Genomic DNA, 24,161 nt, shown 5'->3' with positions numbered 1-24,161 from the left:
AAAACATCCCAAGGGGTGAATATTTTTATAGGCACCGTACACTCATGTGAAATTCAATCACACAGGCTGTATTACTGTTATCCTTCTGTAACAGTGAATACAGTGAATGCATCACTAGTAGTTACTAGTAGTTGTTAGATTTCATTGATCATTAATGTGTACCTACATAGTTATTAGAGACATCTAATATCTTACACCTAATAAAACAAAATAGCCCCAAAAATATGTGTGCAGGACAGATTACATTTCATACATTAATAATCTAGTAATAGTTCAGCCAAATATCTGTAAATTTACTCATTACTTTTTTAAACAGATTCATTCAGAGTGGGGGGGTTGGTGTGAAATGGTATACTGTAGAGTAATTTACTGACCTGATTTCTTTACAGTGGTGGTGAATGGAACCAGGCGTCGCCATGACTACAACACAAATATAGCAACTTTATTTTCTATCCAAGTCCACCGGTGAAGCTACCACCACCATGTTTGTTCTAGTTTTATTCGTAAAACTATTACGTTTAATATGTAATGTTGACGATAAACAAATATAGAATTATTTTATCTCACAACACCCCGTATGTACCCCTCCACCATGAACGGATAAAAAAACCTCACAATTGTGGTAAAAAAGAAGGACCATAAATAATGATTAAATAATGTAAATAACAGCCATCATATATAATGAATGAATAAAAAAATACTTTACTTATTTACATTACGTAAATAAGAAAATGAAATCAGATACATGTGTCCTGTCCTCTGATGGATTATCCATGCCCTGCAGCACCACACAAAATACACACAAATTTCTAAGTGTGAAATGACTTGAGAAAATGAGAGTTTAAGAGGTTAATCAGTTTTGTGCTATAAGTTTTATATGAAAAAACCTGAGAAATACATTCTGGTGGTATCAAATACAATACAAAGTAAAAGTCATATATGCCTTATTGCTGGTCAGTTGGTCAAACACACTCCAGTTTTTAAGAATTAGAATTGTTTAGAAATTATTTGATGGTTCAGGCTTTCAGAGGTTAAGCAGATCCATAATCACTTCATTTCACAATTGCTGTGGTGCAGCTTTCAGAGTCTTCAGACCTCAGGTTCCATTCACCACCACCGTAAACAATTCAGACTCAGTAAGCTGCACTAGAGCGTAGCGTTTCTCATCAAACCCACTCTGAATGACTTTATTTACACATCATAAAGCCTGAATCAGGCAGAAAGGGGTGGACAAATGGGAGGAACTCTCCTTTACACCCCCCTAAAAAATACAGCTCTGTCAAATATACACTCCCTGACACACACACACACACACGTACACATAGTGTGGGCTTCAGTGGGATTATGACCTGCTGATGATGCCTTTGATCTGCGTGTCCTTCTCCAGCTGTTGCTGCCGCAGCCTCCTCTCACTGTCGTCCAGCCGGCTCTGGTACTGCAGCAGGATCTTGTTGGTCTGCTGCTCCTGCGAGTGCAGCCGCCGTTCATACTCTTCCAGCTTGCGGTGGGACATCATCAGACGCTCTTTCAGAGAGTGGATCTCCTCCTCATACTCCCGCACCTACACACACACACACACACACACACACAAACAAAAGTTAAAGCAACATTATGCAACAATTTTACCTTAAACCAGCTGCTTCAGCAGCTTCATGTTGATGCTCCACTACTGTAACAGAGCCACTCCAGGCCGAAACACAGCTTCTGCACTATGGAGCTTTGATGGAGCTTCACAAGACCTCTCTCCTGAACTGTAACGCTGCATAACCGAGTCATATTTGTGTAAAATACTGTGTGTAATATCACTCTACCACCTCAGTCCACATGCTTCTTTACCTTCAGATGCTGCTTCTGTATATCTTAGCTTGTCAACAAAGGCATGTGTAAAGCTGTCCATGAGGGGGCGCTCAAAGCACAGTTTGTAATTACTGCAGTGGAGTAAAAAATTATATTCCACAACTGTAGGGGAGCCAAGGAGCAAAACTCACATAATACTGGTAGTTTTGTCCTAAAGGGACAAGGCAAAGGTAGCTGACAAGTAAAAGAGTGTTTCAGTCATCAGTTAGTGAAATAGTGCAAATGGCTTGCTTGCCTTTAAGAGGCTACTTTATGCAGGTTTTGGCACTGTACTGTTATAAACAAACATGAACAAATAATACTCACAATTTCTGGCCTTAAAGGTGCTACATAATGCATTTATTTAGTATTTAGTTGTAGATGTTGAAGTATAAGTAGTAAGTATGTGACTTGTTGGGATGAGAAATGCACAAATGATGCTTTACAAGCTTATTTACCACCCTGTTGTTTAACCTCAGAATAAAACCCGCTGATCATACAAATCTGCAAATTATAATATAATTTTAACACTGTAACACTGCTCTTATTCCCAAGTCTTATTGGACAGTGTTGCTGTCCTCTCGCTGTGTCCTCTCAGCGCAATGTGCCGTTTGGCTTTCTTGAGCTTTACCAGTAAAAAAACGTAAGCCATCAGCAGCCACGTAGCTCCAGTTTGGTTCAGCTGAGGTAGTCCAAGTCCAGAAGACCAAGCTCTTCTTCTGTGGACACTGCTACAATCACAAGGCCTGGTTCACATAGCAACCTGTATTCCCATAACTGTCTGGAGGTGATGAGCTCTCAAACTCTCATTATTCTACTATGCCAGGATAAATACAGTGTTTCCCATTCTAGAGCACCATTATAGATGGCTCATACTATTGTTTGAAGTACTTTTGTGCATTTTGCATGTGCTGATTGGTGAGATATTTCTTCTTAGCTACAATACCCAGCATAAAACTAAAGAAGTAAACTGCAGACACCAGCCATGTCTGGCAGAATCTGCTGATTTTGGAAGGGTTTATGTAAATTGTCTAGTCTTTTTTACTGGAATATCCACTCTGAAATCTGAGTGTGAGTGTAATTTAGCGTCATTTATGACTTTCAATTTGGACACCCTTCAGAAAAACATCTGATGAAGGGATGATTCACCTGGTTATGTGAGCCCTCAGCTGTTCATCATTTTAATCCGCAAAACTGGCTGTGCTTACAGAGTAAGGGCATGGAGAGTGACAGGCTTTTTATTTTTTCACTTATTTCATTATTTTTTCCTAATTTTCTCCCCAATTTTAGATAGCCAACCCACTTGTTGGTAGTCTCTGCCCTATCACATGTAATGCTCCCAACACTATGAGGGTGAGGACTGACACTGAAACAAATGAGGTGGTAAACAGTGCTGATAATCACCACCCCCCTTCATTCTTAACTTCTCAAAAGTACTGGACCAGTGCTTTTGAGCATGGTGCCAATGGGTTCATGTTTATCTGCTGCAGAGAGAGTCATTAATTCTATTGGCAATACTTCTCTGCAGGGACTAGACGAGCTATGTGTGTGCATTTGCACATCTGTGTCAGCAGTGGGTCTAACTTGAAGTAGCTAAATGCATTCATAAGAGGGGTTGTCTGCAAACATTTGGACATACAGTGAACCATCTCTGTCTGTAATCAGTGCGCATTCTGGCTGAGAGTCACTGACCCGGTCCAGCCGAGACTCGTCCATGCTCTTGGAGTGCTCCTTCAGTTTCAGGTCCTCTCTGTCCACGCGCAGGCTCTCGATGTCCGCAGACAGGTGCGGCATGTTGGACACCCAGGCCACCGTCCGCTCAGACGCAGGGGTAGGCGGGTTCAGAGTGGATGGAGACTTAGAGCCCTGATAAGCATAAGCACACAAATAAAAATAAATTCTACAAAAAATAAATGACATATGAATGTGTAAGTAGTGCAGTGTACACTGGTGTAAATTGGCTGCCACCTTTCCTAGGCCTTAATAGAGGCTTCCCAGGCCAGCTACCTGAGTGACTCTACATCGTGGCTTGGATGTTTTTTCGGGTCCACTGCAGTAGTAATTACATTGCAGCTGGGAAGTGACGCTACATTGTAGCTAGGACATTGCCTAGGCTGGTGATGTCTCTAAGTCGCAGCTTGAATCCCTCTCCCTGACAGCCACCAGTGTACTTTGCAGCTTTTGGATTCTCAGGCTGACCCAGAGTTTCTCAGCTTATAAGGACTCTATTTGGGCCAGCTGGGGGAGAATATGCCTTGGTCTGGGGAGTGCTTTTCCCCTGCCTGCTGGGGAACTGTGTGGGTGTTGAGGCTGGTTTTCATTTTTCTTGCTTTACTGAGTTTAAAAAAAGTGATACATGAGTTTAAGCTTTGTATTTGTTTGTATTTCTTTATTATATATACATATTTTAAAGAATTATTTCTCAACACTTTATATGCTTTTACATATTAACCATTTGCAGGGGGGGGGGTCGTGTTAGGAACATAGTCTTGTCAAAGGATTTTTTTTACTGGTGTAGTGTGGCGTGTTTGTAATTATAAATTATTTAGTATTATTTTATTATTTTTAAGTCATGTATTATTATTTATTTGTTACAGCAAAACAATAAGAGTTAGAAAGTATCTTTGAGAGGTAATCAAAATTGGTTAATCCATGTTAATGTTAATTTATCAGTGTATGTGTACCTGTTTGTTAGTAGTAGGTTTCAGTAGGTGCTGTTGGTTGGTTTGAGGAGCGGGTTTAGCAGGCGTCTCACTGGGTGTGTTCTCTGTGTTCTCAGCAGCACCCCCCTGTGGTGGCTGGTTATCGCTGGCAGTGCTGGACTGATGCGGGAGGCCGGGTGCAGGACTGTCCTTAACGGACAGCTGTTGCCGGGGTAAAGGCCTCGCCCCGAAACTGGACTCGGGCGACTGAAGGAGGTTTCCGCTCTGGGGGCGAACTTTTGGAGGGGTGGAGTTAGCAGCTGAGCTGACTGACAGCTGGTGGGAGGGCTGAGGCTTCACACGCTGCGGCGGGGGCGGAGCCATGGAGGCCTGGCGGACAGGATGGATGGTGGTGGGGGGTGTGGCAACTGAAGCTGGTGTACCGGTGCCTGTAGCAGTCTGAGGGGCCATTCCCATCAACACCTGCTGCTGAAGGTTCTCCTACAGACGCAGAGTATATAGATCATATTCACAGACAAATTCACAATGACTTAGTAGTAACACTCTGGGGTCAGCCCAGGTTCCAGACACTTGTCCAGTATTGCAGCTGTGTTTTGTTTAAATTGTGCTCAGAAATACTTATTTAAGGGGCCCCTAATTTTACCAATTCTTTTACTGTTTTTCTTAAACATTTGTACTGAACCGCAATGGATAATTTACAAATAGCATGAGAGAGACTGAGCTTCACCATGACCTTCGCTGTGAGATACTAGTTTTAAAATAGTGCTATTATTTAATACAAATTTAAGAATAGCACTTTTCTCTCCAATACTTGCAATGATCTTGTAAGTTATTTTGTAATAAAATTGAGTCAAACTTTGCTGTCCTCAAAACTCTTATACCAATATACAATTGATGATTATACAGTGCCTATAAAAAGTATTCACCCCTTGGATGTTTTTTCCCCTAATATTGCTTTTGTATATGGACTCATGGTCAATATAATTTAGCTTTTTTATTATTTTTTTTACCAGAATTTCAGAGAAAAAAAATTATATGCATAAATATTTCCCCCCTTTAAAGTGACTGACCTAACCCCCCCCATTCCCCCATCACTAGCAATGTCCCCAACACTATTAGGGTAAGAATCGCACGTCTCCTCCGATACATGTGAAGTCACCCACAGCCTATTTTTGATTTCTGATACAACAGCTAACATCACACTAGAAGTGAAGTGGGGAGGAAATGCCATCAACCCACCCCTAAGAGCAGGGCCAATTGTGCTCAGTTGTGTTCTCTCTGGCTGCTGATGGCAAGCAGCATGGCAGGAGTCATTTTAATTAGTCTAATTTCAAAGAGATAGAGTTTAATTATTAACACATTATTTCTTTATTCTTGCATACCTGCACCTGCAGCGAGAGCTGCCTTCGAGCGTAATCAGCCTGGTTGTGGCGGGTGAAGTCGTCACTGTAGCTGTGCGAGTGGACGATGCTGGGCTGCACCAGGCTGTTTTGCGTGCGCAGGGCAGAGAGGTCCTCACTGCGGGAGAAGCCGCCGTGGCCAAAGGCTGGCATGCCAAAGCCCACGTGACCGTTTTCAGGCTCCGGAGCCAGAAGCAGTGGTGGTGGGGCATGGGGGGCGTGGGGCGGCGTGTGGTACTGGGGTCCGTCGGAGGCCAGGTGGAACAGCGGGTTCTGGAAGGAGAGCGGAACGTGCATGGCTGCAGCGGCCGCCTGCTGTTGCTGGGAAAGCGAGTCTGTGGCCAAACCGCCTGAGTGACTCAGCCGCAGACCACCCGACATGCTGGAACCGCCCGAGCCTGCCGAGACACGGCCACCAACCCGGAGAGGAGCGCCTCCCATTGGGCCGAAACTGCCTAGGCCTGCGATGGAGCCCTGCGAGGAGTTGAGCATGTCATTGACCGAGTGCAGGTTAGAAATGCTGTTGATACGAGAATCCTGCAGGTCCATCATGGATACACTCTTATTCACACTCAGCACCTGGGAAACACACACTAATATCAGTACAGCACGCCCCAAAGTACTGATCCTTCACAATCTGGCACAAAAATGAAGCACTGAACTGAACTGATTCAAAGATGTTCGTTTTTTTTTTTCATCTGCTGTATTTGGTTGGCCTGAGCGTACCTTTGGGTCTGGCTCAGTGATGTCAGAGCTGCTGGTGCAGTAGGCAGGGCTTGAGCGGGCAAGTGGTGGGCGTGTCACATAGAACACATCTTTGTTGCCACGGTGATCTCTCTCAAAAGCAGCCATTCCTGGGTGGGAGAGAGCTCCGCTCCCAGAGAGACCCGCCGTGGGAGACGGCAGGCGAGAGATATCTATAGAACTATAGACAGAGAGATATCTATAGAACTATAGACAGAGGGATATCTATAGAACTAGCACATACCTTAATGATATCTACCAGTACCATGCAGATATATCTATAGAACTACAGACATAACCAGTACTGTTCAGATATTTCCAGGATTACAGACACAGCTGACAGTGTTCAGAGACGACAGAAGTAGAATATATTGTACAAAAAAACTAATTTACTGAACACCGATACATTCAGTTCTATACAGATAGATAGATATAGATAGATATCGAAAGAACTACAGACATGGCATCTACTGTTAAAATATACAGACTACAGACACCTTCAACACTGTACAGATCTCTAGATAATTACACACACACATGCTGTAGAGATGATACTGTACATGACTACAGTACAGATTAATGTATAAAACTACAGAAACAGTCAACACAGTATAGAGTAATATATAAAACCACAGACACGATCAACACTATATAGAGTAATATATAAAATTACAGACACATCAACACAGTATAGAGTAATATATAAAACTACAGACACGGTCAATACTGTATAGAGTAATATATAAAACTACAGACACGATCAACACTGTATAGAATAATATCTAAAACTACAGACATGGTCAACACTGTATAGAGTAATATATAAAACTAAAGACACGGTCAGCACTATATAGAGTAATATATAAAATTACAGACACGGACAATACTGTATAGAGTAATATATAAAACTACAGACACGATCAACACTGTATAGACTAATATATAAAACTACAGACACGATCAACACTGTATAGAGTAATATACATTACTACAGACAAACCCAACACTATATAGAGTAATATATAAAACTACAGACACGATCAACACTGTATAGAGTAATATATAAAACTAAAGACACAGTCTACACTATATAGAGTAATATATAAAATTACAGACACGTCAACACTGTATAGAGTAATCCATAAAACTACAGACACGGACAATACTGTATAGAGTAATATATAAAACTACAGACAAAATCAACACTGTTTAGAGTAATATATATAACTACAGACATGGTCAGCACTGTATAGAGTAATATATAAAACTACAGACACGATCAACACTGTACACAGTAATATATAAAACTACAGACATGGTCAACACTGTATAGAGTAATATATAAAACTAAAGACACGGTCAGCACTATATAGAGTAATAAATAAAATTACAGACACGGACAATACTGTATAGAGTAATATATAAAACTACAGACACGGACAATACTGTATAGAGTAATATATAAAACTACAGACACGATCAACACTGTATAGACTAATATATAAAACTACAGACACGATCAACACTGTATAGAGTAATATACATTACTACAGACAAACCCAACACTATATAGAGTAATATATAAAACTACAGACAAACCCAACACTATATAGAGTAATATATAAAACTACAGACACGGTCAACACTGTATAGAGTAATCCATAAAACCACAGACACGATCAACACTGTATAGAGTAATATATAAAACTAAAGACACAGTCAACACTATATAGAGTAATATATAAAATTACAGACACGTCAACACTGTATAGAGTAATCCATAAAACTACAGACACGGACAATACTGTATAGAGTAATATATAAAACTACAGACAAAATCAACACTGTTTAGAGTAATATATATAACTACAGACATGGTCAACACTGTATAGAGTAATATATAAAACTACAGCCACGATCAACACTGTACACAGTAATATATAAAACTACAGACATGGTCAACACTGTATAGAGTAATATATAAAACTAAAGACACGGTCAGCACTATATAGAGTAATATATAAAATTACAGACACGGACAATACTGTATAGAGTAATATATAAAACTACAGACACGGACAACACTGTATAGACTAATATATAAAACTACAGACACGATCAACACTGTATAGAGTAATATACATTACTACAGACAAACCCAACACTATATAGAGTAATATATAAAACTACAGACACGGTCAACACTGTGTAGAGTAATCCATAAAACCACAGACACGATCAACACTGTATAGAGTAATATATAAAACTAAAGACACAGTCAACACTATATAGAGTAATATATAAAATTACAGACACGTCAACACTGTATAGAGTAATCCATAAAACTACAGACACGGACAATACTGTATAGAGTAATATATAAAACTACAGACACAATCAACACTGTTTAGAGTAATATATATAACTACAGACACGTCAACACTGTATAGAGTAATATATAAAACTACAGACACGGTCAACACTGTATAGAGTAATCCATAAAACTACAGACACGATCAACACTGTATAGAGTAATATATAAAACTACAGACACGATCAACACTGTTTAGAGTAATATATAAAACTACAGACACGATCAACACTGTATAGAGTAATATACATTACTACAGACAAACCCAACACTATATAGAGTAATATATAAAACTACAGACACGGTCAACACTGTATAGAGTAATCCATAAAACCACAGACACGATCAACACTATATAGAGTAATATATAAAATTACAGACACGTCAACACTGTATAGAGTAATCCATAAAACTACAGACACTGACAATACTGTATAGAGTAATATATAAAACTACAGACACGATCAACACTGTATAGAGTAATATATAAAACTACAGACACGATCAACACTGTATACAGTAATATATAAAACTACAGACACGATCAACAGTGTATAGAGTAATATATAAAACTAAAGACACGGTCAACACTATATAGAGTAATATATACAATTACAGACACGTCAACACTGTATAGAGTAATCCATAAAACTACAGACACGGACAATACTGTTTAGAGTAATATATAAAACTACAGACACGATCAACACTGTTTAGAGTAATATATAAAACTACAGACACGATCAACACTGTATAGAGTAATATATAAAACTACAGACACGATCAACACTGTTTAGAGTAATATATAAAACTACAGACACGATCAACACTGTTTAGAGTAATATATATAACTACAGACACACCCAAGACTATATCTCATACCTATTTAGCTCTCTCATCATCAGGCTCTGGAAGTCGTTGGTGGAAGGACGGCTGAAGGGTGGGCGGGTGAGGTGTCGTTCAGGCGGTTGGTGGCTGGCCTGGCGGTGTAGCTGGGGGTTTCGCAGGGCCACACTGATGTCATTCAGCAATCGCGGCAAAGGCCCCAGCTTTAGAATAGCATCCTGGCACAAAAATAAGATATGACTTAAACATATGAATTCATGCATGAGGAAAGACAATGAAAGCTTTCTCATGGTTACAGCAATGCAAACATGAAAACTGTAGCACTGCAGCACCATGACTGTTACCTTGCTTAGTTGAGCCATGACCTCCCAGAGCAGGCTGTGCAGGATGGAGAGTTCGCGGCCCAGGTCGATGTACCCTTCGAATGCGGGGGCGTTACTGCCACACTCCACGTTACTGATCTCATAGAGGAACTGCTGCATGGAGCCCCACTCCATCTCCAGAAACTCATTCATAAACATCATATGCTCCTCCTTACCGCTAAACCTACAGAATACACAGAGCAGAGAGGAGTGTGGGAGAGAGAGAAAGAAACAGGGAGAGAGAGAAAGAGAGAGAAGAAAAGGTGGAGCAACAGAGGGAGAGCAGGCAGAGGAGATAAAGAAACAGAGAGAGGTAGAGCAAGAGAGGAGAGTGACAGAGAGAAGTGGGAGAGGTAATGACGGAGGGAGACAAACGTGACAGAATAGAGAAAGTAAAAAGGACAGAAAGGTGAGGGGAGAAAAGGGGGGTTGAGCGGTCGATGGGTGACAGAGAAAAGGAGGGATTAAAGAGAGAGAGAGACAGATGATGAGCGCGATGCTGACACAGACGGGACAGCGAGAGAGCAGAAGTTAAACTCTTCACCACAGCCACACACCAACACAAAACACAGAGGCACACTCCTAGGTGCTGGAGAGCAAAGCTAAATGACAGCGTATCTGAAAGTGCAATGGACAGCGTGACACATCCGGAAGCCTAAACTGGAGCACATTGAGTGTGGAAAGATCTGGGACAGGTGTGAAGGGGGCTAGAGTGGGTTAATCCTGGATAATAAAGCAATGGGATAGGCCCGGATGTGATGTGTTGGGCCAGGATGATGCTGTACATCACTGAGAACAGTGAGAATGATTTTATGTGAGAGTCTCTACAGGGGATGTATAGGTCAGGTATGACGAGAGTGGATGGGTCAGGCCAGGTGGCAGGTATAAATTGGTCCTGAATGGTGGTGGACTCTAGTGATTATGTCTGATTATGGCTTGGTCTAAATATCAGTGGACACTATGAATCAGGCCTGGGTGTTAAGCATTCATTGGGCTTGGATGGGAAATCTAGTCACTATGGCATAATAGTGGTGGACGCTTCTGAAAATGAGTGAGTGAGCATGGCTAGACAACGTCTGGATGGTGAATGCCGCTGGACGGTCAGGATTCTTGTTTGAATCTGGATGGGCAGTATGGTTCGGGCCTGAATGGTGGGTATGGGTCGGGCCTGGATGGCGGTGGACTCTAGTGACTGACTTGGAGAAGCTGGCCAGGCTCTGCACCACCTTGGCGATGAGCGTGAGGGTGCGGGACGTGCGCTCGGATGGGTACTCCTGGGTCAGGTTAAACAGCGATGGAGACATGATGGCGGGGCACAGGAAGCGCAGGAATAGCGAGGAACTGATGAGCCGGTCCGCAATATCCTCACGACCCCGTTCAGCGCAGCGCACACGCCATGACGCAAAGACTTCCTTCAGCTCCCGTGGAAACACACTGCAAAGAGAGAGAGAAGGAAGGTGAACGTGAATTAAGCACAAAGGAAAGACAAAATTCTTAACCTCCAAATGTCATTACTTAGGCAGTAGGATCTCCAGGATATGCCTGGTCTGGGGGACTGCACTTTGTTATGGTTAAGGTCATCACAAACCCAGTCGAAGATCCTAAGTGAGGGTTCTGGCTCATTAGAAGTACACTTTGCCCTATCACTTGTCCACAGGGTAAACACCAGATGTGTTCAGACTACACTGGAGCAAGGTGTTTGGAGAATCTCCCATTTTGGGCCTCTGCCGTTATCCAAGCTACTGTTCTGTGTACACTGGTTCCCTTGGATCACATGTCAAGCCTGTGATTCCATGATAATCAGGAGCAGAGTTGAAACTCTAGCCCATGTTTCTCCTGCTGCTGCACCTCCTGAAACGGCTTACCATGGCAGCCCCCGTTCATGAAGAAGAATTCCATGACCCAGCAGGGGTCAAGCGTGGCACCAGCTCCCGAACAGCCTTATGGACAGTTATGGCTGTCATTACTACAGCAGTTGGAGCTACAGCAGATGGCCTGTGAGCTGGCTGTCAGGGAGACTATCTGGTATGCGAAAGCCATGTCAACACAGGCCATGTAGGTCTATTATTGGAAAATATTTTCTGCTTGGAGTGCAGATAATCAGCACAATCCCCAGCGGTGACTGTAATGTCTCTGGGGTGCTACAGTTCCTGCAGAGTCTTCTGGATAAAAGCCTTAACCCTGGGTGAGCAGAATCCCAGCAGCCTCTTCGGTAAGGGTATCTGGCACTTTCTGGCACTATATGATTTTCCACTGGGTTTATATTGTTGGTGTAGTCCACCCCTTGAGCCACTGCAGGATTCGAGTGAACACAGCTTTCCTACTTGGTATTCAGTTGAAGGTCTGGCTATGGAATCACTCCTGAACCAGCAGGGTTTCTTTCTTCAATATATTAATCAATAAGTTGAATTGGATTACTTTGTAGACGAGCAGGAACCTCTATATTCCCTTTTTTCCCAGCCTGTTTTTTGAGGCATTATGTGGCCAGCTGACGTTCCGCATACCGACCAATCCTTTGTTTATTGCAGTGGAGGAATGAAGGGATTTCTATGTCACAACAGTCTTCATTATAGTGCAGTGGAGGTGACTTCAATGGAATTCACGTCCAGTCAGCTCCTGTTACCAGGTCTGTTCTTGTCAGTTTCGCTGATGGAGAGGTCTGTACAGGAGCTACTTGGTTAGCACCCTGCACATTCCCCTGGTTCTCCAGAGTCAGTACAGTGTCCTTATACAAAATGAGCAGTCTCAGCTCATGGGAATCCCATTCCTTGTGATTTTGTTCACAAGTTGCTCATCCACTGTGCTTCACTCTGCCTTTGGCAGTCAGTAGAATCATAATGTAATCTTAGTTTCTAACATAAGTATGTTTATACATAGAAAATCTACCAGAGATTATCAGTCATTTTTAAGCTGCTTTAAGATTCCTGAAGGACATCTGTGAGAGGAGTATTGTATTACCAGTCAAACACTGCATGTCATTCTTGGTGTAAGTCATCGAGGATGACCTGAGTGATCACACTATGATCACCATGACCACCTTGAGTTACATACTTTCAATGTTTGTTTTACTGGAGCCATTCTGGAAGACCCACACTTCCTACAAAGGACAATAAAATCTGAATTTGTGTGATTGGTATTCTAACATGGTACCGCTGCTGTAATTATGCCTGTTCCCATAACCTGTCTGACCTATTTAGAGCATTAGTATGTGCCTGCTGCATTGAATAGTCTCACCTTGAAGCTCAACCCTCCCATAACATCAACTATCGTGCTCCAGATTTGAATGAATCGTCCCCCATAACCCAAACCCTGATGATTTTAATCAGCTCTATGAACTCTCAGCCCCTGCTTGAACTCCTAACCTGCTTCTTGATGTTCTGAATCGTCCATGTGCTAATGAGCTTCTCCCTTTCCATGTTCTCTTATGCTATGTATGTTCAAAACTGAAGCTGGAAAAATCTGTTTAAATTTTTTAGTAGGAATGTCCCAATCAAGTTTTTTAGTTTGAGTACCAAAATACTGACTGCGATAGCGACCCAATCTGATCTTTGTTTTTCTGTAAATAATACAGCCCAATAGCTTACACAAGAAGTGTTAAATACTAGTAAAAGACTTGCTCACAGTGTAAAAGCTACTATTTCAAGCAAGAAATTGCATAGAGGAACTGACCAGTGGGAGTTGATGATCTTGCAGAGTGCAAGCTCGCAGCACATGCGTAGGTTAGCCTGATGGTCAGGGAGCATGGAGGGCGGGGTGCGCATAGGGTCCACCTCGCAGTTCTCCTCCGACTCATACAGTGCCCGAATAAACTCACCTACATACAGAATACATAAAGAAAAGAGCTTAGTATCACCTCCAGTGTTGTAAATGTCTGCAAATTCCTTAGCAATCAAGAAAGAAGAGATGTCATCATGATCAACTTCATCAACGTCATTAGAGTTATGATCTCAATTCTGAAATTGCCAAACGAACAAGCAATCTTTGTAATAGTGCTCTGATTCCTGAACAGAAATCACCACAACCATGAGAACTTACCTATGGTGTCTTTAAGGTAGCGGTGTCCAACAAGTTTGAGGTACTCCTCTATGGCTTTGGTGGCCAGTGTGTTCTCCCTGAAGATCAGATGCTCTCTGTCTATAAAGCGATCCACCTCACTCAGTGCCATGTCCGACAGAAAATCCTGCAAAAAAATTTCCCAAAGTGTCCAATAATAAGCCTTAAGACCCATGTGCAAAATAAAAGGTGTGTCTCCCTAGCCACCCATGCTTTAAAACTTTAAATGCACTGACCTTTGCCTTGCCGGTGCTCTGCAGGATGTGCACCAGGGCACAGGCCACTTCTTCCTTGCTTTTAACACTCAGGAGTGGCTCCAGCACGGCGCAAAGAGTGCGGTAATTATTCGTCACATACTCCGCAAACTCCTTGTACAGCTCCATGGGCAGGATACTCATGGTCTGGTAGCGGGATTTGAGCCGCAGTGAAGCATTAATGACCTTGCCACTGCCCACACCTCCACCCTTAGCAAGAACGCTGGGCTGGATGACCGGATACCACTGCTCCACAAACTGCCGGCCAGTGATGCTTGAGATGGGAATGCTGACCAGGCCCAGGTATGTGCTCTTCTCCTGTCGAAAACATACACATATAAGGCAGTCATGTAGACCATGTGCTTATCTCTTATGCTAAAGCAACATCTAATGCTAAAATAATAGTTTTTATCCAGCAATGAGAATATTATTTGGATATGAATGAGGTACAGTGGCATGACAAGTTTGGGCACCCCTGGTTAAAATGTATTTTACTGTGATTCCTCTACTCTGACTTCTCTAAGAACTTGCCAAACAGTCTGACAATAATTGATGTGCATAAAGAAGGAGAAAGCTGTAAGAAGGTAGCACAGCATTTTCATGTTCAGTTAACAGGAATGGTGGTGGTACCAAAATTGGAACAGATCAGAAGAAAACTTTTTGCTATTTAATCTTTAATCTTAAAGAGCTGAATAATTGTCTATGAGGTTGTTTAGTACAGAAGAAATCTTGAAAAGTTGTAACCCACTGAAAGGATAACTGTGGCAAAGAGTCCTGGGAGAAACAGTGGAATATGATGTGTCAAACAGTTGCAAAACTTTTAGCCATAATTTCTAGAATTGCAGTTAATTAAAAAAAGGTTTTAGACATTACTATGGATCTTAATTCAGCACCAAAGGTTTTCAAACACTCATCTAAACAAGTCTGATGTATTTTTGGAAACAAGTCCTCTAGAAGATGCAGAATTTCATAAAAAGAAGGTTAGGTACAGTGATGGGATGCTTTAGGCTTGTGTTGCAGCCAGTGGTACTAGGGCATATTACACTGGAGGAGAAAGAATGGATTAAATACCAGCAAATTCTGGAAGCAAAATTCACACCATGTAAAAAAGCTGAAGAATGAAAAAAGGGATGGCTTCTACAGTAGGATAATAATCCCAAACACACCTCAGAATCCACAATGGACTACCTGAAAGAGGCACAAGCTGAAGGGTTTGCCATGGATATCACAATACCCTACCCATAACATCATTATACATTTGTGGATAGACCTCAAAAAGCGGTTCAGCAGGAAGAAGCCTTCGACAAGGAAGAATAGGCAAAAAGCCGCCAAACTAGCACTGAAAGACCTTTCCCTTTTTTGTTATTATCAAACTGTAAAATATGGAAATAAACAAGGAATCTTGCTTCAAATATTAAATATTAAATGGGTCATATTTAACTTCCTGCTTTTTTATTTTTACTTATTCACCTATTCACAGTAACAGACATTTTACCCAGGAGTGCCCAAGTGTTCCAGCACACAGACCTTGCGTCTCTTCTTGTCTGTCTCCTTGTAGAGGTGCAGACGCAGGCTTCGGATGGCGGGAAGGTTGTTGAACTCAAAGTGCTCGCCCCAGAACACGGTGTCAGTGCGAGGCTTGCTGGTGGTGCGTGCGTACAGCATGTCGTCCAGACACAGCTCGCAGTAATAGCGCTTTTTAGGGGGGAGGTCCCGCGCCTCGATGATCCACAATTTGAGAACATTGTCCACACGTCGACTGTTATCCTGCAATGGTAACAGAATGATCAACAACTAGAAAATGCTAGAGAGTACAACCAGAGGATGAGTATCACTGAGAACAAGGGTCAACTAGGCTGTTACCAGCCCTGAAGGAGGAGAATCCTCCTTATCTTATACAAGCATTTCACACCAAAAAAAGCTCATGTTTCTAATGAAATCCTTAGATCCTGCATGTAAGCCCACACTTCACTTCACACTGTACTTATACCACCACATTCCTCTTTTTTGACATTACTTTAAAAGGCCCTAAAATAGAACCCTGTGGGATTCCACAAGATAGAGAAAAGCAAACAGTTGCCAAATAATTTACAACAGTGTCTGCATTACGAACCGAATAATAAAACTACAGTTCTAGATTAATACTTCCAGTAATGCACATGAGATCTGACTACACAGTCCTCTATAGCTTCCACTCACTGTCAATTTCAGTTTCAGGTGAATAATGTCTTTTGATTAGAGAACTTTCTGTTAGGAATCCCCAGTCCCTGCAGGATAATGAGTCTCAGATTGGGTTGCCAGCTTCTGCTAGACTTCTGAGAGAATTTTGAGGCATTTTTGAGAGTTTCCTGCATATCAATGAACAAATTCAGGTAAATAATTCAGTAAACTGAAAATGAAAGCTATCCCAGTAAAGTACAAAGAACATCCTTTGCATCCAAAAAGCTGTTTAAAAGTTGTTGGTGACCTGGCACTATTTTCCCTGGGAACCAGAAATTCTTACTTACATGCACAGTTTCTTTAGCCTATTTGGATTGTAATGTAGATAGGTAGATACAGTAAGCAGGGTTATACATGGATTTTATAGTTGCAAGCTTGCTACAGACTCTGTAGTTCAGAACATTTCTCAATCCGGTTCTTTCGATTCTTCTAATGAACAACGAGGGAGCAGGGAACAGGGAGCAGAGGGTTAAGGGCCTTGCTCTAGGGCCCAACAATGGCAGCTTAGCAAACCAGGGTATCGAACCCATAACCCTGTCATCTGTAACCCAGTGTTCTAACTATTGAGCCACCATTGCCCCAGTATAAACACCAACTCCAGTATAAACTCCCAGTCCCAGCATGCTTTGGGGGGAAAATGTGACTCCCAAGGCAAATCGAAGGTTAAAGCCCACTTAATTCCCACTTATCTTGAAATCTACCAATGTTTTTTATTGGGATTTGTTCAGTTTACGAGAACAATGGATTCCATCATTATAAGAAAAGAGCTGAAAATAATTCTGTGGTTTAAAAACACAAAAATCATGAATCTGACACAGACTTTTTGTTTGGACTTCCTTCTCAAGAATCAATGTAAAAAAATTCTTAGGAAGATTTAGGTGAATGTTCTTCAGATAGGTGAGATATATTTTAAAATGTCCAGGCATGACAAACAACATCAGAAGTAACTGATAATCCTCAGACTCCAGAGGGTTAAGACCTCCAGGTTAACATTTATCTGCGTGCAACTGACTGTAATCCTTAACAATACAGTAGTAGTATAGCCAGTCACAGCTGAGTGCAGCAGATGAGAAACACGCTAAATAAACCATAACTTTCCCTGAGCTTCCAATGGAGAGCGCTACGTTCTGGACATCTTTGTAAATCACCTATGTGAATGACCTTCCTTTTGGACCACTTTCAGAAAGCAGTCCAGGTAGAACACTGTGAAACTCTTGGTAATGGCTAAAATGTTGGGTTTTTTTTTGTGGCATCACAAAAACCAAGAAATCAAAAAAGGTTGTTTTGCCTGACATGCTGAAAAAACACATCATTCCCCCTGAGCTACCTTTGGAAACGGTATCTCTGGTTTTCAACATCCACATTAAGACTAGCTTTTATTTTTAACCCTAATAAAGCACTGATAAACCAGCAGTCATAGAAATGGTTTTAATGGCTGAATGTTCGCTGGGTATAATCACGTCTAATAGCTCAATAACAGATTGAGCACTAGTTACTCCATCTACATTTTCTATTCTCTATTTCTATCCACTGCTCCAGGCTCATTTCAGCTCACTTCAGCATAAACTTCTCTTATCAGACTGCTTTCATTACTTGATTACAACAACAACATAGTATAGCCCCAGTCCTCGTTTCCGTAATGTCAGAGTATGTGTAGAAACAGGTGTTCCGCAGCTTTTCTAACAAATGCAGTGAACAGCTAGTCTTATAACTTCATCCAGCAGCAAGATAATCTCAGTGTTTCAATAACAAGATATTTAATTCACTGGAAATGAATTAGGCCCATTGGAGTGTGCGTTAACCTCAAGTGTAGGGTGACCATAGTTTGGTTTTCAGAACAGAGAACACTGTGGACACACTCAGGGTTCGCTGTGGTTAGGATCTTGTGGCAGAAAGGGGTTGTAGGACTGAGGCAGTGTGCGTGTGAGGACGTTAAATACCTCTAAAAGTAGCGAGCAGTAACAGAATGTTAATGAACCTTAATACATATATACTCATTTACCAACACTAATAATAAACAGCCTCACCTCCTTTCAGTTCAGCTCATGAGTTTTGCTTTTAAATAACATATATTTTCATGTTGATATAAAAAAAAAATATATATCAAATTAAATTAATCAGAGTTATAAGATATAACCACTATTTCACTGGACACTGCTCAGTCAGTGTACAACAGGCTATTTCTGTGTGTGTGATTGATTTGATTATTGATTTGAAACTTTTTTTTAGAAGCTTTTAGTATACAGTATTTGCTATGCTTGGTTCCACCAAGACAAAATCACTGGACTTTTTTTTATCTAGAACTGATTTGTGTTTATGTACATGTGTTTAGGCATTATAGGCTGTATTAAATCAGCTGAGTGGAAGAAGTTTGACTAATGGTTGTAGTAGATGTAGGTACATATAGACCGGGTGTGGCTGTAAGAAGGCAGGGCTAAAGGAGATGTGTTTCAAGCTGTAAACATCCCTACATAAAATATGTGACGCCAATAGAAATCCCGCCCAGACACATTTCTTTGGATCCCAAAAAGAGAACATGGTGTGTATGGTATGTCACATATGGTCACCCTACTCATATGGTACCAACAAAAGTTTTTCAGCAAGTTAAAGGTCCTCTTAAACGCTGCCTGCCATCAGCAGCTGGAGCCTGAGAGAGCACAGCTGGCCCTGCACTTTCCGGATGGGTAGATGGCTCTTTCTCTCCCCGTATCACTTCAGCATGATGTTGGCCAGCACAGGTGTCTGATAGCTGATGCATCAGAGCTGGGTACCTGATGCTTTTCCTCCTAGCATGTTAGTTGCGCTGTGACGTCTCATCAGCAGTTCGAAAAGAGGCAATGTCATGTGTCAGTCCCCACCCTCCCAGAGTCAGGAGCATTACATGTGACAGGGGGAGAGTACTAACGAGTGGGTTGGGTAATAGGCTTTCTCAAATTGGGAAAAAAGGCTCCCTTCTCTGTAAGCATTTGATCTTTACACTAAATTATTTCTCAGGCTACCTCCGCACACAGGAACACAGCTTGCACGGGTGTTTTGACTGGCATATATTTAACACCATCCTGACATTTGGTATGAAAAGAGTCTGTCAGTGTCCTGGACGTTTCTGGAATTACAGTCTGACATTTTGCCATCATTGTCTGACATTCTGGAAGGACATAGCGTCAGCCACACTGGCGCGTGAGCCAGTCTACAAGCCCTGACGAGTCCTAGTTTCTGCTGAAGGTCCCCTAGCTTTAATTTCTGTACAACTAGACAGCTTGCATCACCAAATCTGAATTAGCTCCAGTGGTGTAATGGTGTCTGGATAGGTGGGTATGCTCTACTTTAACTCCCTGTTTTTGTTACTGTGCTTTCAAGACAGAAAGTACTGTGCCATAGTTTTAAGCACATGTGAAATTCCTTATCTGGGCTGAAATTCTTTATTTGCTCAATAACAAACACTAGCATTACACATATCATAGAATATTATGACCACCCACCTAATAATGGGAATAACCACCCTTGGCTCGGATGACACTAGTGAGACGTTGTGGCATGGACTATACTAGGTGATGGAAGGTGCTCATTAAAAAGGTTAACTGGTCCATACTGGCGCGCCGATTGCTTTGTACCACTCTCCGGGGTCAGTGTTCCCCTCTGGCATCAGTGCCATCATCATTGTTATGCTATTTGGAGGCACTCGATGTGCAAGAAGTCCATCCTCAGTACATCTTCACTACGGCAGCTCTAGAACATTCCACAAATTTAACATCCAAGCCAAAGTGATAATATTCAGATATGACATCTCCAAAGCTCTTCTCATGGGAGTCTAGTATTATTTATAGTCATCATCCAACACTTGGTTTGGTAAATCAGTGCTTAATGATCAGGTAAATCAGGTGAGCTGGTGATGGAATTGAACACGTCTACTCTGTGTTGGCAGAAGAAATCTGGAACCCAGCTTTGTTCTTCAGACTAGCTCACAAGATCTCAACTACTTTCTTCAGAATGAGGCATTTTTGTTCCTTTTGTTCCATAAACATTTTGTTCCAATTTATGTTTCTGGCATCTGTTCTAGTGTGATCCGGAGCTTTTACAAGCAAAATCTCTCTTATTACAGAGATGAATGGTTTCAAATAATGTGCTTAGGTGCCTAAAACCTCTGCACAGTACTTTATATATGAAATATGTAAATGACCCCTCTTTTGATTAATCGCTTTGTATTGGGCCTCATTCAGAAAGCAGTCCGGGAGAAACACTACTTGTATTATAACTGTAATGTAAATATGCTGGCTAAACTGTTGTAGGCTGAATGAGTGGCTAGATATATGTAAATACAAAGCATCACAAAAACAGTTTATTTAAAAAAGGCTGTTTTGGCTGATTTAATTTCCAAATATATACCGTAATGACTGAAAAGGTCTTCCCCACTGACGAATAATAGAGAGACTGAGTAAACAAATGTATTTGTGTGGTGCATTTTACATTTAATGTTGCAAATCTGCTTTACAGAAATCCAGTAATAAAACAAATGAGCAACAACATTTAACCCCATAACATGTTACCCCAATAGAGCAAGGTAAAACTCCTTCAGAGCTGGAGGAAAAAACCTTGGGAGGAACCAATACTCACCCTTCTCTGGTCAAAACCACTTATACAGTCAGCTTAGCACCTCTGTCTGGCCTTCACACCAAGTCTGTTGTTATGCTTGGGTGTATTGATATAATTAGAGATGAAAAATTCAGGCCCAGAAAGTAAAAATGCACCCCAGGGTTTTATTCCTACCTACCTAGGCAGTTCTGCTGCAGCACCGACAGGCAGTTGGAACAACATTTCAGGGGCGGATTTTTACTATTTGATTTAGATATAATCACATATGTGCTTAACAGTAGTGATGGTAAGAAAGATAAAGGTAATGATGATGGTTAATGGCAACAGCAGCAAAAAGGAGAGTAAATCCATTAAACTTCAATGTACTCTGTAATAGAATATTTTGGTTGGGAGATTTATTATCACCTTATCGTCATTTTACTGTAATCAAGTTAGCCAGAATGCTAATCGGTAAATCAGCTCCTCATTTAGAAACGATTAGTGACATCTGTGAAGTTTAACTGTGAAGTTTTAAATGAAACTGCCTCTGAACGGCAGTGTGAGTTTTAGGGTGTTTTAATTAGGTGCTGAGGGGCAGTGACCCCGTGTTTCCTCACCTTGTTAGGTTTAACAGCTCGCTGCAGGTTCTCTATCCACTTGTCCCTCTCAGCTGCCGAACGGCAGGCAAAACACTTTGTGCCCGAGGCGGTTGTTACCTGAAGGTCACAAACACACACATACACAGGCCGTGTTCAGATGGTCAGATGTATAGGGCTGACGCTTGGTTATACTACTGAAAACACACAATCCCACACACACACAGACCTCAAAGCAGTACTCCTGGCCGAGGATGCTGGAGTGGACGGGCTTGATGATGGCGTCCTCGTCCAGCGTGAGGTCCAGAGCCTCGGCCGCGCTGCTTGGGGACAGCAAAGACTCATGGGAGTGAGACTCCTTAAAGCTCTGCATCAGACGCGTTCTGCAAAGAGAGAGAGACAGAAAGATATATAGATAGATAGATAGATAGATAGATAGATAGATAGATAAATAGAAAGGGAGAGATAGGGAGAGAGTAAGACAGGAATAGGGAGCTTAAAAGAATAGTCCATTATTACAGGATCAGTCTAGTCAGGTAAGGAGTGCACAGCAGTCTGTGAGAGAGTTCCTGTCCATTTCAGTTCACTGTTCCATGAACTGGGAGCACTATGTGCAGCATTTCACCCATAGGTGCCTGAGCAATGGAACAACCTTCTCTGCAATGCAGGAGGTGAAAGCATAAGGTTTCCTCCTCCACTTTTCAGCTTCACAATGAGTGATGGGAGAGGAAGGGCCATTATGCCCACCCAGAGAGAGTGAGGTCAATTGTGCACTCCTGATCTACATCAAACTCTTCCAGAAGGAAATGCAGAATGGTTGCACAACTCAAGTGGTTCCCGCTTCCAGGCAGTTGCTTTGTTGTTTCTATGTCGTCGGTAGGGTGAAACTGTGTTAAATAAGTTTAATAACAATACCATATTTTTGGGATACAGTACTTTATGGAATCCCATTTCTGTCAGGTGGAGGACAAAAAAAGATCTTTGTTGAAATAAAGACTTATTTTCAGGCGGGATTCCCACACTTTTCTAGAGCTCATTTCTTGGTATGCAGATACGGATTGCATCATACATCATGCTATGGTCTATTTGTGTTTGCATTGTGTTTGAAGAGACATTACTAGTAAAGTGAAACAGTACCGCTAGACAGTATGTAGCCAGTGTTTGACTAACATCGTTTAAGAGGATTAAAGGTACACAGATGCTCCGGTGTGGACATAATGCTTCAGTACGAGTTCAGTGTAATGGAACAAAGCAACAAAACCTCCCAACTGCATTTATTTTAACTGTAAAATGCTGTAGCATTTTTAGCGTGTTGATGCTCTACTGACTGTAACAAGCAGAATGACACCACTCCATGGTTGGGATTGACGTGGTTGTCACTCCGGGCTGGAACACCGCTGAAACGTTGGTAGAGCTGCAAATAATCTGAGGCATATTAGTTATAAAATCATCTAACATTACTCTGCCGCCTCAGTCCACAGGCTTTCAGATGCCTTCAGATGGATGCATTAGGACCCTGTCTTATGATTATGACTTTTTTATTCAAAATTCAGTCAAAGGTTTTGACGCTATTGGTTCCACCAAGAACCATTTTTTAACAGATATGTGTGAGTGATAAACGATCTATAGATCCAGTGAAGGTTCTTTAGACCTTTAAAGGTTCTTCACTCTCACACATCTTATAAACAGCCAAAAGTGGTTGTTCTATGGCATTGCTTTACTTTTATTTCTAAGTTAAGAGGGTTAAATTAAAAATAATGAAATTTTCTCAAAGGTTTGACTGGTTCTGTTTGGGTTTGGAGATTTTGCTGCTCAATCAAATTGTCCTGGTGTTTCATTGTGTCTGCTGAATTATCTGCAATCACCCACAGTCATCTTACAGGGGTCATCCTGGAATATGAGAGTCCTGCTCGAACATGAAGCACAAATCATGGAAGTGTGGACCAAAGTGGTCAGGAACTATCTTTTAGAGACTGCTGTTATCCTTACCTGACGGGACTGATGTTGTTAATAAGGCACGAGGATGTGCAACAAAGAGAACATTAGGGAAGGAATGATGCATGTGATTCATTTTTGTTCAGGGAGCTTAACTCCTTTCTTCCTAACAGTGTTATGTGTCCGGTGTTGTTTTATTGTTGCATTAGATTTTATTAGGAATTGCTTGAAGAAACGGCTGGTGAGATGACTGGGCAAAAAAAAAAAAAAAAGCTCAAGGGTGTCTATACATACAGTTAAGCCGTAAAGTCT

The 24,161-nt window shown here is 41.5% G+C and overlaps 1 protein-coding gene across 7 annotated transcripts in view; it reads right to left on the bottom strand.

Annotated features, from left to right (window-relative positions):
• syngap1a (synaptic Ras GTPase activating protein 1a) overlaps nucleotides 1-24,161 on the bottom strand; it is a 151,399-nt gene that overhangs the window by 19,106 nt on the left and 108,132 nt on the right. For 5 of the 7 annotated variants that reach the window (XR_011978212.1, XM_072667387.1, XM_072667395.1 and 2 more), the window contains 14 exons: nucleotides 22,144-22,297; nucleotides 21,936-22,034; nucleotides 16,057-16,296; nucleotides 14,512-14,847; nucleotides 14,258-14,402; nucleotides 13,892-14,036; nucleotides 11,420-11,656; nucleotides 10,205-10,406; nucleotides 9,897-10,078; nucleotides 6,626-6,824; nucleotides 5,882-6,478; nucleotides 4,521-4,979; nucleotides 3,529-3,702; nucleotides 1,350-1,561 (listed from right to left, as the gene is read on the bottom strand). Coding sequence is in view for 5 of the 7 variants with exons in the window: in XM_072667387.1 (XP_072523488.1) it covers nucleotides 1,350-1,561; nucleotides 3,529-3,702; nucleotides 4,521-4,979; nucleotides 5,882-6,478; nucleotides 6,626-6,824; nucleotides 9,897-10,078; nucleotides 10,205-10,406; nucleotides 11,420-11,656; nucleotides 13,892-14,036; nucleotides 14,258-14,402; nucleotides 14,512-14,847; nucleotides 16,057-16,296; nucleotides 21,936-22,034; nucleotides 22,144-22,297 (3,381 nt within the window). In the remaining 2 variants the exon portion in view is untranslated. Of the gene's footprint in view, nucleotides 1-374; nucleotides 421-1,349; nucleotides 1,562-3,528; nucleotides 3,703-4,520; nucleotides 4,980-5,881; nucleotides 6,479-6,625; nucleotides 6,825-9,896; nucleotides 10,079-10,204; nucleotides 10,407-11,419; nucleotides 11,657-13,891; nucleotides 14,037-14,257; nucleotides 14,403-14,511; nucleotides 14,848-16,056; nucleotides 16,297-21,935; nucleotides 22,035-22,143; nucleotides 22,298-24,161 lie in introns of all 7 variants that reach the window. The other 2 variants (XR_011978213.1, XM_072667420.1) reach the window with 1 other exon arrangement.

The sequence above is a fragment of the Salminus brasiliensis genome, chromosome 2 (assembly GCF_030463535.1).
Source record: "Salminus brasiliensis chromosome 2, fSalBra1.hap2, whole genome shotgun sequence".
Classification (NCBI taxonomy): domain Eukaryota; kingdom Metazoa; phylum Chordata; class Actinopteri; order Characiformes; family Bryconidae; genus Salminus; species Salminus brasiliensis.
Note: the sequence above shows the minus strand (reverse complement) of the source record. Positions and strands in the feature narration are given on the sequence as shown.